The sequence below is a fragment of the Aedes albopictus genome, chromosome 3, assembly GCF_035046485.1.
Source record: "Aedes albopictus strain Foshan chromosome 3, AalbF5, whole genome shotgun sequence".
Taxonomy (NCBI): Eukaryota; Metazoa; Arthropoda; class Insecta; order Diptera; family Culicidae; genus Aedes; species Aedes albopictus.
Window position 1 is genome coordinate 329,570,050 of NC_085138.1, and position 14,840 is coordinate 329,584,889.

General features: G+C 46.3%; 2 protein-coding genes across 2 annotated transcripts; both read right to left on the minus strand.

The window, feature by feature from the left end:
* Positions 1 to 5,007: 5,007 nt before the first annotated feature.
* LOC134290836 (uncharacterized) lies at positions 5,008 to 5,715 on the minus strand. Its single transcript, XM_062858045.1, has one exon. It carries the CDS (start codon positions 5,713 to 5,715, stop codon positions 5,008 to 5,010), a length of 708 nt encoding a protein of 235 aa, XP_062714029.1.
* Positions 5,716 to 6,216: 501 nt separating this feature from the next.
* LOC134290837 (uncharacterized) lies at positions 6,217 to 7,653 on the minus strand. The gene is made up of 2 exons (XM_062858046.1): positions 7,132 to 7,653; positions 6,217 to 6,741 (listed from the first exon to the last, which is right to left on the minus strand). Exons 1-2 carry the CDS (start codon positions 7,651 to 7,653, stop codon positions 6,217 to 6,219), a joined length of 1,047 nt encoding a protein of 348 aa, XP_062714030.1.
* Between the last annotated feature and the right edge of the window lie 7,187 nt (positions 7,654 to 14,840).

Here is a 14,840-nt window from a genome sequence, read left to right on the forward strand (position 1 = left end):
CTTCCACGGGTCAAGCGATGGCAAAGACCGTCAGCAAAGAGTTGTGCGCTTAGCTGGTAGTGCAGCCTGGGCACTGTTGTGCTTCTGACTTTAGCTAGATTGAGGAGGTACGACCCGAGCGTCTATTCACCAAGGAGGTGCAGCTCAAACAGCGTCTGTTCTGGCATCCAGCGGCTGAGTAAGAAACGCAGCACCACGCCTAGCTAGATCCAAGGTGGTAGCCCCATCAGCGTGGTCGTCCCAGTGTTGGTTGGGACGTTAAACAGAACTGGCACGATGGCCCTCCGGCGAGACAGGAGTGTTGGCGTAGGCCCTATAAGCCACCTGTAAAAATCCATATTGCGGATAACATAGGAGAAAAAACGACTCGATACAATCGGCAAAGACTCACGCGACGAGATAAGGACTACGATTGGAAACTTGGAACATGGAATTGCAAGTCACTAGATTTCGCAGGATGTGACAGGATAATCTACGACGAACTACATCCCCGCAACTTCGACATCGTGGCGTTGCAGGAACTTTGTTGGACTGGACAGAAAGTGTGGAAAAGCGGGAATCGAGCGGCTACCTTCTACCAGAGCTGTGGCACCACCAATGAACTGGGAACAGGATTTATAGTGTTGAGCAAGATGCGACAACGTGTGACCGGGTGGCAGCCGATCAACGCAAGAATGTGTATGTTGAGAGTTAAGGGCCGTTTCTTCAACTGCAGCATCATCATCGTCCACTGCCCACACGAAGGGAGACCCGATGACGAGAAAGAAGCGTTCTTCGCGCAGCTAGAGCAATTATACGATGGTTGCTCGCCGCGTGACGTGAAAATCGTTGTCGGCGACATGAACGCGCAGGTAGGAAGGGAGGAAATGTACAGACCGGTGCACGCCGTATCGAATATTACGGGCAGCGATGCGTAAACTTTGCAGCCTCCCGTGGTATGGTAGTCCGAAGCACTTTCTTCCCCCGCAAAGATATCCACAAAGCCACCTGGAGATCAAATTCTGGTAAATTCTTCGCGGATATAACCAATGTCCGCACATACCGCTGTGTGAATAAAGAATCGGATCACTATTTAGTCGCTGTATGCATGCGCTCAAAACTTTCGACAGTTATCACCACGCGTCGAAGACGAACGCCGCGGCTCAACATCGAGCAACTTCGTAACGTAGAAGTGGCTCAAGACTACGCGCAGCAGTTAGCAGTGGCCCTACCAACGGAAGAGCAGCTTGGCGCAGCTACACTTGAAGATGGCTGGAGGGACATCCGATCCGCCATAGGTAGTATCTCGGCTACAGCACTAGGCTTCGTGACTCCGAATCACAGAAACGACTGGTACGACGGCGAATGTAAACACTTGAAGAACGAGAAGAATGCAGCATGGGCGAGAATGCTGCAACACCGTATGAAAGCGAATGAGGCACGTTACAGACAGGCGCGGAACAGGCAGAACGCAGTCTTCCGGAGGAAGAAGCGCCAGCAAGAAGTACAAGATCGCGAAGCGATGGAAGAGCTGAACCGCTGAACCGCTCGCGCAGAGGCTTCGTGCCACAAGCCGACATGTGCCGAGATAATTACGGGAATAGTCTCACCAGCGAGCGCACGCTATGTCCAAAGGGAAGAATTATGAAAATCGAATGTACCTCAAATGTTATTCCATAGGATCGTAGGTTTGAACCTCTAGTTTCAGAATCTGTGCGTGTTTACGCACATAGAACGTTCCGGAGGTCCGCGGTGATATCGTCACTAATGAACACTTATTTCGCGGGTCGAAATAACAACTTTATTTACGGCAAAAGTATGACACAGTACCGATCACGGCGGAGGAATATTTATTACTAACTGCTATTTACACTTTCTGCTGCCTCTGTCCCGCAGAGATGGACAGGGAGCGAAACGATCGTGAAGCAATCGTTGCCTATTCTATTGTGTGCGTAAGCGCACGCACAACAGTATGCGACGATCAGCTGTTGTAGCTAATAGTAGTGGAATGTTAACAAGGAGAGTGAGTGACCACGCACTAGGGTGGCACTCGTAACATAATTGAAATCAGTTAACTTTTGGCGCAGACATAGCCGGCCGCCTTGAAACCTACGGATTTAAAACTGGTTTCCTAATTCGCTATTCTTTCACTTCAATTGAATTCAACGGTTCAGATGCTGCTCTTCATCGGTTCCGGTTTCGGTGGAGTTGACATGGGATGTTGCCGGACCGCTTCTTCGGTCGTCGTGCGCTACACGGCATTCGGACGTTCTTCCTGACTTCGATATCCTTCGGACTCTTCGTGCGAGGGCTTCAGGGGATTCTTCTCTTTGACGTTGCTTGACGACTGGGGCTGGATGGTACAGTGCGGGACGGGTTGATCTTCGGATTCCTGGTACATCGATTGACGACGCACTTCTTCAGGGATGTCCTGCGGTCGTCCTCGACCGCGGGGGGAGGGGATCTTCACGCGTTGCTGCAGATGAGAGGGTGCTTTTTAAACAGGATTTATGAACAATACAAAGACTTGCCTGGAACGGAGGCCCTTGCGGCCTCCGCAGCCGCTACTAGCGGCGGTGACGATGCCCAACGGATGCAAAAAACGGATGCCAAATCGACTGCCGAGGGTCTCCTGACGGTTGCGGTGAGCTCCTACCGCTTCGAGGGTGTTACGATCCGGTGGTCACAGTGCCGATCGTGGAGTTAGTCAAACTTCAACAGACGCTAGGGATTGCTGGATCATCGGAGGGTGTCAGGTTGTACCTCGACGAGACGAAATGAAAAATCTTCGGTTGAGTCGATGGACCCAGAAACAAACGAAATGCTCCACTACTAGGGGATCCTCAATTGGACGGACGGACTTCACAGGACTTCAACAGCTACCATCACCAACGCATGCGGATACCTCAAACTTGGAGACAAGATCTTGGACTGGTTGACTTCGGAGGGTGGAATGTCCCGGGGATCCGGGACCGGGTAGAACAGCGGCTATGGGGTATGGAACTTCGATTACTTTTTGGAATTTCTGATAAATATACAAACTTACTGGAGTGCGGAGGCCACAAGGGACCTCCGCGAGTGCCGAAGCACCACCGGTGGAGGCGAATTATGCCTCTTCTTTGGAAAACTCCACGTTGTCCCTGATAGGGAGCACGCAAATCTTCGAGATTGCTCTCCGAAATACCCCAGTGCTGGTCCGCACTTCTACCACTCGGATGTTTCCGTCCGAGCCTCGGAACACCTCACTAACACGGCTGAGGTTCCGCTTCAACGATGGAAGCTGTTCGTCCATCAACAAGACCATTGTCCCAACTACGATGTTGTCACGTTGTTGCCTTGTCCACTTTGTCCGGATGTGCAAGTCGGAGAGGTACAGCATAGTCCGCTTCTTCCGTACCTTAACCACGAGGCAGACGAAGACTGCTATTAAGCATTTTACGGGAGGACCACGGGACTTCGGATAGGAAACCTGGAACGGATCGCAGTAATCCACTCCAACCTTGAGGAATGGCGGTGCCGCATTCACTCTCTCCGGCGGCATCAATTGTTCCTGGCATCGTGGTCTCATTCGGAAGCATGTGACACACTCGTGGAGGACCTTCCGTGCGAGCTTCCGAATGTTCAGTATCCAGAACCTCTCTCTGGTGCTGGCGATGACTACCTGCTGCCCGGAATGGAGCATCTTCAGATGGTAGTGCTGGATTATCATCGAGGCGAGCGGATGACGGTAGTCGATAACACAAGTTTACAAAACAAAACGAAAGTCGTGAACTTCTGTCAACGACCAAAATTTTTGAAGCACAATTTAGTGCTGATTTCGAAACCGACCTTCAAAAAATTTTAAGTAGAACAGTTTTTGAGTTTTAGCTCAATATCGAGTTTTACAAATTTTCAAAATAAGTAATTTACTAAAATTCAAATATATTGCGTTTTGTTCAACCAATTTTAAATCTTTTTTCGTAAATTGAAAGCTGAATACAATACCATTCGATCATCTGAATACAGGTTTTGCGTCAGATTGATGAAATTCAAGATACTGGTGAGCTTTGGGGACGATCTTCTTAAATTTTAGCAAAATTCCCAAATTTTTTTGAAGAAATGTATTTTTTTCAATATGAAAAAAAAAACAACTTAAAAATTCTTTCTCGACGTTTTGTTGACATATCATATGTAGGCGAGTTACAGTAAAAATTTCAGCTCAATCGAAGCATTGATTACGGAGAATGAGATGTTTGAAGTGAGCGACTTTGCTTAAAAATAGAACAAAAATCGATTTCAAATCATCAACCTTGTATGGAAAGTCGAAAAAATTTCCGCTCTACTGTATTTTTTTTCTTTCGCGTTTTCGAACTCAGGGCATGATTCTACACCAAAAATGATCATCAGCTTACCGAGTTCAAAAATGCTGTAAACTAGTGTAATCATCGGGTGCTTCCGGTCTTCCGAAACTGGTGCGTTCCGTAGCCGGCCGCCAACGCGGAGTACTCCTTCTCGCAGCTTGGGATGCAGAGCCAATATTTTTGTAGAATCTTTCACTTGATCCTCCCGGGACAAACTTTCTATCTCCTGCGGGAAGCATTCCTCTTGAGCCAGCCGAACCAACTGGAGCAGCGCGTTCTCGTACTCCTGGTGCTTCCGGTCTTCCGAAACTGGTGCGTTCCGTAGCCGGCCGCCAACGCGGAGTACTCCTTCTCGCAGCTTGGGATGCAGAGCCAATATTTTTGTAGAATCTTTCACTTGATCCTCCCGGGACAAACTTTCTATCTCCTGCGGGAAGCATTCCTCTTGAGACAGCCGAACCAACTGGAGCAGCGCGTTCTCGTACTCCTGCGAGCTGAGGTACTCGGTCTTCCTAGAATTGCGGTTCACTCTCTGCGAGTTGTGCCTAAATCGTCGTATCCAAGCAACCAGCCAGACTAAGGGCGACAGGGACGAGCGCAGTGAAAAGATTTCGCTAGGAGGGACTGCTTGCACCGGCAACGCTACGCCCTTTCGTTCTTCCAATGATGCTGGATCTAAGAAACCGTACTATTGGGTGGATATCGAGTCCTTGGCGAAACGGACCCATCGCGGGATGCTGATAGATTCGAGAGGTCTCAAATGTTGCTTCTTCAGCTGCGGGCTTGCAGCGAATCTTCTCTCCAAGCTCATGAATATCCTTTCGGCACTCTTCCTGGAATCTCTCAACTGTGCCACGATGCTCTGCTTCCTCGGCAACGGTTCTCGGCCTTGGGGCTCCGCCGTAGAACACAGTGTGGTGGCAGTCACTTGAACGGACGCAGTAGCTTTGGAGATACGGCCAGACACGATCCAACCAAATACCGTGTTTTGGAATGTTGGTCCATCTTCGCTCGGTCGGAATCTTTCCTCCTGCAGCAGATCGAGGTAGTACTCGGCACCGATGATCATGTCGATGTCCGACGTTTGGTAGAACTCGGGATCTGCTAACACGATGCGATCTGGTAGATTCCACCTGCTGACGTCGAACCCTTCGCATGGTAGCGGAGTCGTCAGCTTCGGCAGCACGTTGAAATGCATTGCTTTCTCGGAATTGGAGATGCTTGCGAAGCGTGGACTGACCGTGCCACTCACAGTCCTTTGGGAGACGCTTGCGGAGCCTCCGATTCCCTTCACCGTCAGGTGGTTCGGGAATTCCTTTAGGTTCATTCGTCGACAGAAATCGGATGTGACGAAGCAATACTGCGAGCATGAATCCAGCAATGCTCTGGCCAGCATCGTGCTTCCGTCATCATCACGAATCCGAACAATGGCAGTAGATAGCAGGACTTGCCTTGAGAAAGGTTTTATTTGTGACGGAAGGGAGACAGTGTTTTGCAATGTGGGTTGTTGGTCTGTGGCGAGTTGTGGATTTGGCGAATGTGTGTGGATAATGGATAGAGAAGTGGATGGTTCGTATTGGTGGTGTGTGGTGGATGCTGTCTGGTGTGTTGATGTTCCCGGCTGTGCTTGCGCTTGAGATTGACTTGGGGGTTTTGATGACGTCTGCGGAACGCAGGATATTTTAGCACTGTTTGCTTCGGAGTGAAGCAGAGTATGGTGTTTCCTTCCACATTGTCGGCACAATCCCTTGCTGCAGCTCCTGGCCAAGTGTCCCGATGACAGGCAGTTCATGCACAAACCGTTCTTCCTAACAGCATCGTATCGCTCTGGTATCGTCATCTTCTGAAACCTTCCACACAGAAACGCTGGATGGAATGACTCTGAACAGAAGCAGCATCACCCGGTGCTGCCGGTCGAAGGATGGCTCACGCTTATCTTCGCCTTCTTCATCTCGACGACGGGGTTTCTCGAACCGACGGATTGGAGAACAGCGCAGTGATTCTTCAGGAAGGTGATGAGGTTTCGGTATGTGGGTACTTCTTTCGAATTGTGCGCCGCTTCCCAGAATCGTAGGGTAGCACTGTCAAGTCTCGAGCAGACTATGTGCACCAGAATCGTGCTCCAGCTGTCGGTGTCCTGGTTCATCTTCTGCAACATCTGCAGATTCTTCTCAAAGTCGCTGATCAGCTGGCTCAGCGCTTCGTAGCTCTCTCGTCGCATGGACTCGATTTGGAAGATGGCATCGAGGTACGCCTTCACGATTAGCTTTCGGTTGTGATAGCGATCCTCCAGCGCGTCCCACGCTACCAAGTAGTTGGCAGCGGAAAGCTCGATGGAGCTGACTTCCAAAAGTGCATCACCGGACAACGATGATCGGAGGTAGGTGAACTTATCCATGTCCGTGAGCCAGGGATGGGAACACTCACTTGCAGAGAGTTACATTCACTTGATGTTTTCTCAGCTCAGAAGCGTGCAATCAAGAAATGGTGTATGGACGACTTTTGCCTTATGGTTTTGTCTAAAAGTTTGCCGAATAGAGTAGGTGTCGCACACGCATAGCAAAGTCGTGACAGAGCTGCGAAGGCGACTCTCCACGAGGTGAGTGTAATTTACATTCACCTCGTGGAGAGTTGCCTTCGCAGCTCCTTCACGACTTCGATATGCGTGTGCGACCCCTACTCTATTCGGCAAACTTTTAGACAAAACCACAAGACAATAGTCGTCCATACATTATTTCTTGATTGCACGCTTCTGGGCTGAGAAAACATCAAGTGAGTGCAACTCTCTGCAAGTGAGTGTTCCCATCCTTGCCGTGAGCTCCCGGTTCCTATGAATCAGGCTTTGGAACGCGTCACGGTACGAAACCCAATCTCGCAGTACGCCGCTGAACGATGGGAGCTTTATCTCCGGAAGCTTCACCCTCGAGAGAACCGGCTGTGCAGCTGGGACCGCAGAGCTTGGATTGGCAGGCCTTATCTGATTCTGCCACTTCAGCAACGCAGACTTCGCCTTGCAGTAGCAGTTCTCCACGCTCCTCGAAACAACTGCGCGTTCAGCTTCCCGTTTCTTTGCCGTATATTTGAGCCTTGCTTGACGGTCCAGTTCCGACTCCTCTGTATCGACCACTTCCTCTTCGTCGGCTTCATCCAGAATCACGTCAATCTTCTCGCGCACATTGTGAAAGTCATGGAATGCACTTTCTAACAGCTGCAAACGAACTACCACCTCATCTTTATCTTCTTCTTTGAAATCTCGCACAAACGAAGCCACGGAGTCCAAACTGTCCCGTATGCGCTTCTCTCGCTTCAGCAAACCACGCAAATCGTCCGCCATGATTCACTACTGTCCACTGAAGTCACTAGTCAAAGAATATTCACAACACTGAGGAGTTCGTTTGCACTGTGCACTAACACCGCACTATACGCTGCCGCACTATTCACTACCACACTGTAACACTGCACTTGTTGACTGTTGATCGACTCAACGTTCCGCGCCGCGAGACGAACCACCCAAATTGACAGCACAGCGGAGGGGAAACCGACCAACGAACAGTCAAAGCCAACCAAAACCAGCAGAATCCAAGACCGATTTCTAATGAATGCCACAGGGACCAGATCCACTTGAATCCAAAACACAATTTCGCATGCAAATCGCACTGCCAGCGCAATGGCTACAACCCACAGTGGCTCTCTTCATGCAATTTGCCACAGACCCAACATGCAATACTGTACTTTCCTGTGTTTCTGCAATCCGTCCGGAATCGTCCTGCTCGATCGGGTTCAATCCTGGTTCCGTCGTCCTGATGCGGGTTACATCCACCGGTGGTTGTCCCGTCTCAGCAGTCACCAAAAACGTCGATCACCGCAATGGCCCCAGCACACAAAAAAACCATCAAATTATATCGCCGCCGCGCCGCAGTGCGATGGCGATCGTTTAATTTCACCGCACTTCAATGCACTTATTGTTCGGCCAACTTGGCACTTTCACCCGCGAAACGGAGCACAAATCCGCGCGAAATCGATCCACATCGCGTATGATCCGGCTCGAAGGACCATTTATGTTTACGCACATAGAACGTTCTGGAGGTCCGCGGTGATATCGTCACTAATGAACACTTATTTTGCGGGTCGAAATAACAACTTTATTTACGGCAAAAGTATGACACAGTACCGATCGCGACGGAGGAATATTTATTACTAACTGCTATTTACACTTTCTGCTGCCTCTGTCCCGCAGAGATGGACAGGGAGCGAAACGATCGTGAAGCAATCGTTGCCTATTCTATTGTGTGCGTAAGCGCACGCACAACAGTATGCGACGATCAGCTGTTGTAGCTAATAGTAGTGGAATGTAAACAAGGAGAGTGAGTGACCACGCACTAGGGTGGCACTCGTAACATCATTGAAATCAGTTAACTTTTGGCGCAGACAGTGCGGTTTAAAATATTTTATCTTGGGTTTTTCGATTTTTTTCGATTTCTTTGATTTTTTTCTTATTTTTCTATACAAATGGCTAAAAAAGTCATTTTAAGGTTAATTTCATCCCATATAAAAATATATGAAAAAAAAACCCAAGATGGATTATTTTAAATCAAACATATTCTGAATCTATAGGTCCACAAATACGGTTCTAGCGAATAAATTTTGAGGTACATTCACTTTTCATAATACTTCCCTTTGGACATAGCGTGGAGCGTGAAGTGGTCGACAGGTGGCGGCAGCATTACGATGAGCACCTCAATGGCGACGTTGCAAGTACCGAAGGTGGCGTGGTAACAGATTTAGGAGTATGTGCACATGACGTAAGACTTCCGGCCCCTGACCTCCAAGAGATTGAGGAGGAGGTTGGCCGGTTGAAAAACAACAAAGCCGCTGGGGCAGATCAACTACCAAGCGAGCTACTAAAATACGGTGGAGAAGCACTGGTGAGAGCACTACACTGGGTAATTACCAAGATTTGGGAGGAGGAAGTATTACCGGAGGAATGGATGGAAGGTATCGTGTGTCCCATCTACAAAAAGGGCGACAAGTTGGATTGCGAGAACTACCGCGCGATCACACTACTGAGCGCTGCCTACAAGATACTCTCCCAAATTTTATGCCGCCGTCTATCACCGATTGCAAGAGAGTTCGTGGGACAATATCAGGCTGGATTCACGGGTGAACGCGCTACAATGGACCAGACGTTCGCCATCCGCCAGGTGTTGCAGAAATGCCGCGAATACAACGCGCCCACACATCACTTGTTCATCGATTTCAAATCGGCGTATGATACAATCGATTGAGAATAGCTATGGCAGATTGTGCACGAATACGGATTCCCGGATAAACTGATACGGTTGATCAAGGCGATGATGGATCGAGTGATGTGCGTAGTTCGAGTATCAGGGACACTCTCGAGTCCCTTCGAATCTCGCAGAGGGTTCGGGTAAGTGATGGTCTTTCGTGCTTGCTGTTCAACATTGCTCTAGACCGTGTAATTAGGAGAGCGGGGATAAACACGAGTGGAACGATTTTCACGAAGTCCGTCCAGCTACTTGGTTTCGCTGATGATTTTGATAATATGCTCGTAAATTTGAGACGATGGCGGAAACGTACATCCGACTAAAGAGTGAAGCCAGGCGAATCAGATTAGTATTTAATGTGTCGAAGACAAAGTACATGATGGGCATAGGGCTTCAGGGATGAATCACCAAGTCCGCCACCCCGAACTTATATCGACGGTGATGGAATCAAAGCGGTTGAAGAATTCGTGTACTTGGACGCACTGGGGACCGCCGACAACGACACCAGCAGGGAAATTCAGAGACGCATTGTGGCAGGAAATCGTGCTTACTTTGGACTCCGTAGAACTCTACGATTGAACATAGTTCGCCGTCACACGAAGGTAACTATCTACAACACGCTGATTAGACCGGTAGTCCTCTATGGGCACGAAGCATGGACCCTACGTGCAGAGGACCAACGCGCCCTTTGAGTTTTCGAACGGAAGGTGCTGCGTATAATCTACAGTTTAGTGCAGATGGAGAACGGGACTGGCGAATGAACCACGGCGGTAGACGGGTCACGTCATCAGAATGTCGGATAGCAACCCGACTAAAATGGTTCTCGAGAGTCATCCGACCGGTACAAGAAGACGTGGTGCGCAGCGAGCTAGGTGGGTCGACCAAGTGGAGGACGATCTGCAGACCCTACGTAGAGTGTGGAACTGGAGACAAACAGCCATGAACCGAGTGGAATGGACACGGCTACTATGTACAGCAGAGGCAACCCGAGCAAAGTCTGATAGCAAGTTGAAAACTGATTTTGATGTTGTGATATTGCAAATTTTGATAACTCACGTTGTTGTCGTTTTGGTCGTTTTAACGGTTAAAACATCAAAAATGAGAGCAGAAAAATGTTCCTGTTACAACACATTGAAAACAATTCCTGCTATCGATGATAGCAAATTGATAACTGTTTTTGTTATCACCGCAAGAAAAATGAAAAATCGATAAATGTAAAGGTTTTCGGTTGATATTAAATCATAAACGCAATAATATAATTGCACTTATGATATATCCCTAGAATTACTTTACATTGTTTACTAAAAGATTTAAAACTATTCTAACACTAAATATTTACAGTAATTAAAAGTGACAGCAAACCGAAAACAAAATTTGAAATCAAATTAAGTAAAGATAAACTGATATCAAAATGTGATATCAATTTGCTGCTGAATACAAATCATGTTTTCGATTTGCTGTTGTTGTTGTTGGACTTTGCTCGGGAACCCTGATCGGAAAGGTATCTTGAAATTTGGTCGATCCAATTTCCAGAAACACTGCCGTAAGTTTATATTCATTTTTTAGAAAATTTGGCAACTTTACGTTAAGTTTTCATACAAATATTTTTGTAGAAGATTCACCTAAATCATGTTCAAAGTTACTTTGACTTTTTATCTTCTGAATGAGACCTAGAATTCTGAAATCGCAAATTGGTGGAGATATGGGCCTGAAAAATGATTTTTTTTTCTGGGGGGTGACTCCCAACTTTTGATCAGGAGTGTATGTAGTAATTTCAGTAGCTGCCTTAACTCTGCAAATTTTGGTTCGCGGCACGAAGTCTTTGCGGGATGCGTTGAGCTTCTGGTAGAACTTCCGTGTTTCTAGTAAGCGGTACAGTAGTCTGTATTTTTTTCTTCACAGAAAACTTCATCCTTCTCCAAAAAGAAAAGAAAATAACAACTGTGATAATTCAAACATTAGTAACTGGCATTATCTCAGGGAGAGATGAAAAATACCACAATTATGGTTATTTATGAGCGGTTTATCTCCTAATCTTCTGGTCGTGCCGGAAAAGAAGCTGCCGTGCCTTCACCGACCTATTCGCCCGTAACGCGCGACCGTGTACCTACCTACCTAATGTTGATCCCGGTTTGATGTTGACAAGATTAGGCCATCGAACAGCTCCAACGACCAACGCCAGTCCCCAGGAGACAAATGATAGGGTACCGAAGGTTGGGTTTATCATGTCACACTGACGACGACGACGACAGTTACGGGATACAGTGTCCGAGCCTGGCTGAAAATGCATAACGAGCTTCATATAAAACTGATAGTTTAGATTACAAATGATTTCAATTAGAGATATATCGGTGCGGAGCCTCGAGGGCTTTCGGTCGGGAACGGGTGGTCCCCACTCTCGGACGGCTCTCGGAATGGACCCAGCCCCAGCATCAGAGGTGGATTCAATCCAAACAACGCGAGACCACGCGTTCCCGGGCGTCAATGGAGAATAAATTATGAAAATTTATTATGCTCTAAATGCAGAGGAAAAACGCGTCGACATCTCCCGGAGGACGGACGACGAACGGACAAACGGACGGCTAGCTCTGCTCTAGTCGGTGACGTTTACGGTGACTGTGAGTTACGATAACGATTTATTTATGCGCTGTTGAATTAGTGCGGACATTAATGGGTTCGGTGTGAATGTGCGACTATTTGAAACCATGCAAATTAGTGTTTGGGTGGAAATTTACGGGTAACAATATTGTCGGTGCAAAAAGGAAATAAATTTAAATAATTGACAGAAATAGAGGTATGCTCTAGATGTAAATAGGTATATTTCAAAAGAAAAATCTTAGCTTAACCCATATCCATCCAGCGTCCTTTTTTTACGACAGTAAGCTACAAATTCAAGATGGCAACTGTTTATTGGTGTTTTAGGCTCCAAAATCATGCAATATGGGTATATTTGGCTAAGATGTGTGGAGTTCAAAAACGACTAGGATATCCAAGATGGCGGTCTTAAACCCAAGATGACTGCTCCAATTTCAAGATGGCGGCTGTTTAATGGAGTCTTATGTCATCAAACAATGCAATTTGGATGCATTTGATATGACGAAGATGACCGGAGCCCAGAAATAACGACACAAATATACAAGATGGTGGTCTACAATCCAATATGATGGCCCAAAATTCAAGATGGCGGCTGTTTAATGGAGTCTTAGGCCATAAAACAATGCAATATGGGCATATTTGGTTTGACGTAGATGTTCAGAGTATAGAAATAACGATTAGAATATCCAAAATGGCGATCTAAATCCAATATGATGACTCAAAATTCAAGATGGCGGCTGCTCAATAGAGTTTTAGGCCCCAAAACCATTCAATATGAACATTTTTGATATGGGGAAGATGACCGGAGTCAAAAAATGGTGACCAGAATATCAAAGATGGCGGTCTAAAATCTAAAATGGCGACTTCTAATTCAAGATGGCGGCTGTTGAATTGTGTTTTAGGCTTTAAATCTATCTCTATATATAAAAATGAGTTTGAGGCAACAAAACTCAGGAACGGATGAACCGATCAGCATGACTCTTGCACAGTTCGATTGATATTCATGGTGGCTGTGTTCAAAGTCTAAAAAGTTACGAAAATCAACTAGAAAAGTAAGAAAATTGATAAAGTGCTGATTTTTTTTTGAACTGGGAAGAAAATCAACACGATCGAAGTTAAACCAATCTAGAGTGCGGTGATGTTATGGAGTGAAAAGTGTTAGTTTGGGCTCGCCAGTCGAGGAAAAAAATCCGGGCGCCGAAAAGTGAGTCGCATTCAGTGTATTTCTGTGTGGAATAGACTAATGGTTTTTGCTTCCTGCTGGAGTGGGGACGCGCGATAGAATTTTCTTTTTGGCTTGTTTTTGCGTTGAAAAGTGGCTGGTTGTTGACGACGGTTTATGTATATTGATCCATTGTCAAATCATATCACCAACCATAGGTGAAACCTAGACTGACAATGTACCCTACCCTACTAACAAAAATTTCTCCCTGTGACAAACAGGAGATGCAGCGGTTCGCGGTCTTTATAACAACGTTTGTCTTACTAACATGCCCTCTCATCCTCGATGACCGTAAGGACGTGGCCGGCGCCGTTATTGACCTAAACTAAAGTTGAGAACTCTCGAACTGTGTACATTGAGAATAGTAAGCTAGTCCTAAGCCCTATTCATTGCCATTGTGCAATTTCGATTGCTCTGGTCAATCACGGAGTAGCAACTACGAATTGTGCGGTCATCTATGCTCATGATCATGCTCATGCTCTAGAGTGCGGTGATATTATGAGCTAAACAGTTGTCAAACCGCCACAGCTTAGCAAGACAACGTTTGCCGGGACAGCTAGTTTGGTATAAAGAAAATATCCGGAGGCTAAAAAAAACACCAGAATAACCAAGATGGCGGAATAAAATCCAAGATGGCGACTCCAAATTCAAGTGGCGGCTGTTTAATGGATTTTTAGGCCCCAAAACCGTTGAAAGTGGGTATATGGTGGTCTAAAACTCAAAATGGCGGCTGTCAAATGGAGTTTTAAGACCTAAAACCATGCCATATTTGATATAGCAATGATTTTCGGAGGCCAGAAATGGCAACCAGAATACCCGAGCAAATTCTGACAGAAAATTGAAAACAAATTTTGATGTTGTGATATTGCAAATTATGATAACTCAGGTTGTTGTCGTTTCGGTCGTTTTAACGGTTAAAACATCAAAAATGAGAGCAGAAAAATGTTCCCGTAACAGCAAGTTGAAAACAAATCCTGCTATCAGTGATAGCAAATTGATAACTGCTTTTGCTATCAGTAAGAAAAAAAATGGAAAAATCGTTAAATATAGGGTTTTTTTCGATTGATATGGAATTCTAGATGCCATAAGATAATAACACTTATAGTCTATTCTTAGAGTTATTATACAAGGTTGGCTAAGAAGTTTTGAAATACTTTAACAACTTATTTTTTATAATGGTTTGAAGTGACAGCAAAGCGAAATCTAAATGTGTAATCAAATTTAGTCAAGACAATCTGATATCAAAATGTGATATCAATTTGCTGCTGAATACAAATCGAGTTTTCGATTTGCTATCATTTTGTTGTTAGACTCTGCTCGGGTAACCATTATGGCGATTCAATATTCAAAATGGCGGCTATTTAAGAGAGTTTTAGGCTCTAAATCCGTTCAATATGGCAATATCTGGAATGGGGGAGC

Excerpts from the sequence above, each read along its gene's own strand:
- LOC134290836 (XM_062858045.1), bottom strand. The coding sequence starts at position 5,715 with ATGCTGGCCAGAGCATTGCTGGATTCATGCTCGCAGTATTGCTTCGTC.
- LOC134290837 (XM_062858046.1), bottom strand. The coding sequence starts at position 7,653 with ATGGCGGACGATTTGCGTGGTTTGCTGAAGCGAGAGAAGCGCATACGG. Across the intron at positions 6,742-7,131 it reads ATAGGAACCGGGAGCTCACG|TGTTCCCATCCCTGGCTCAC; the intron begins GCAAGGATGGGA and ends TCTGCAAGTGAG.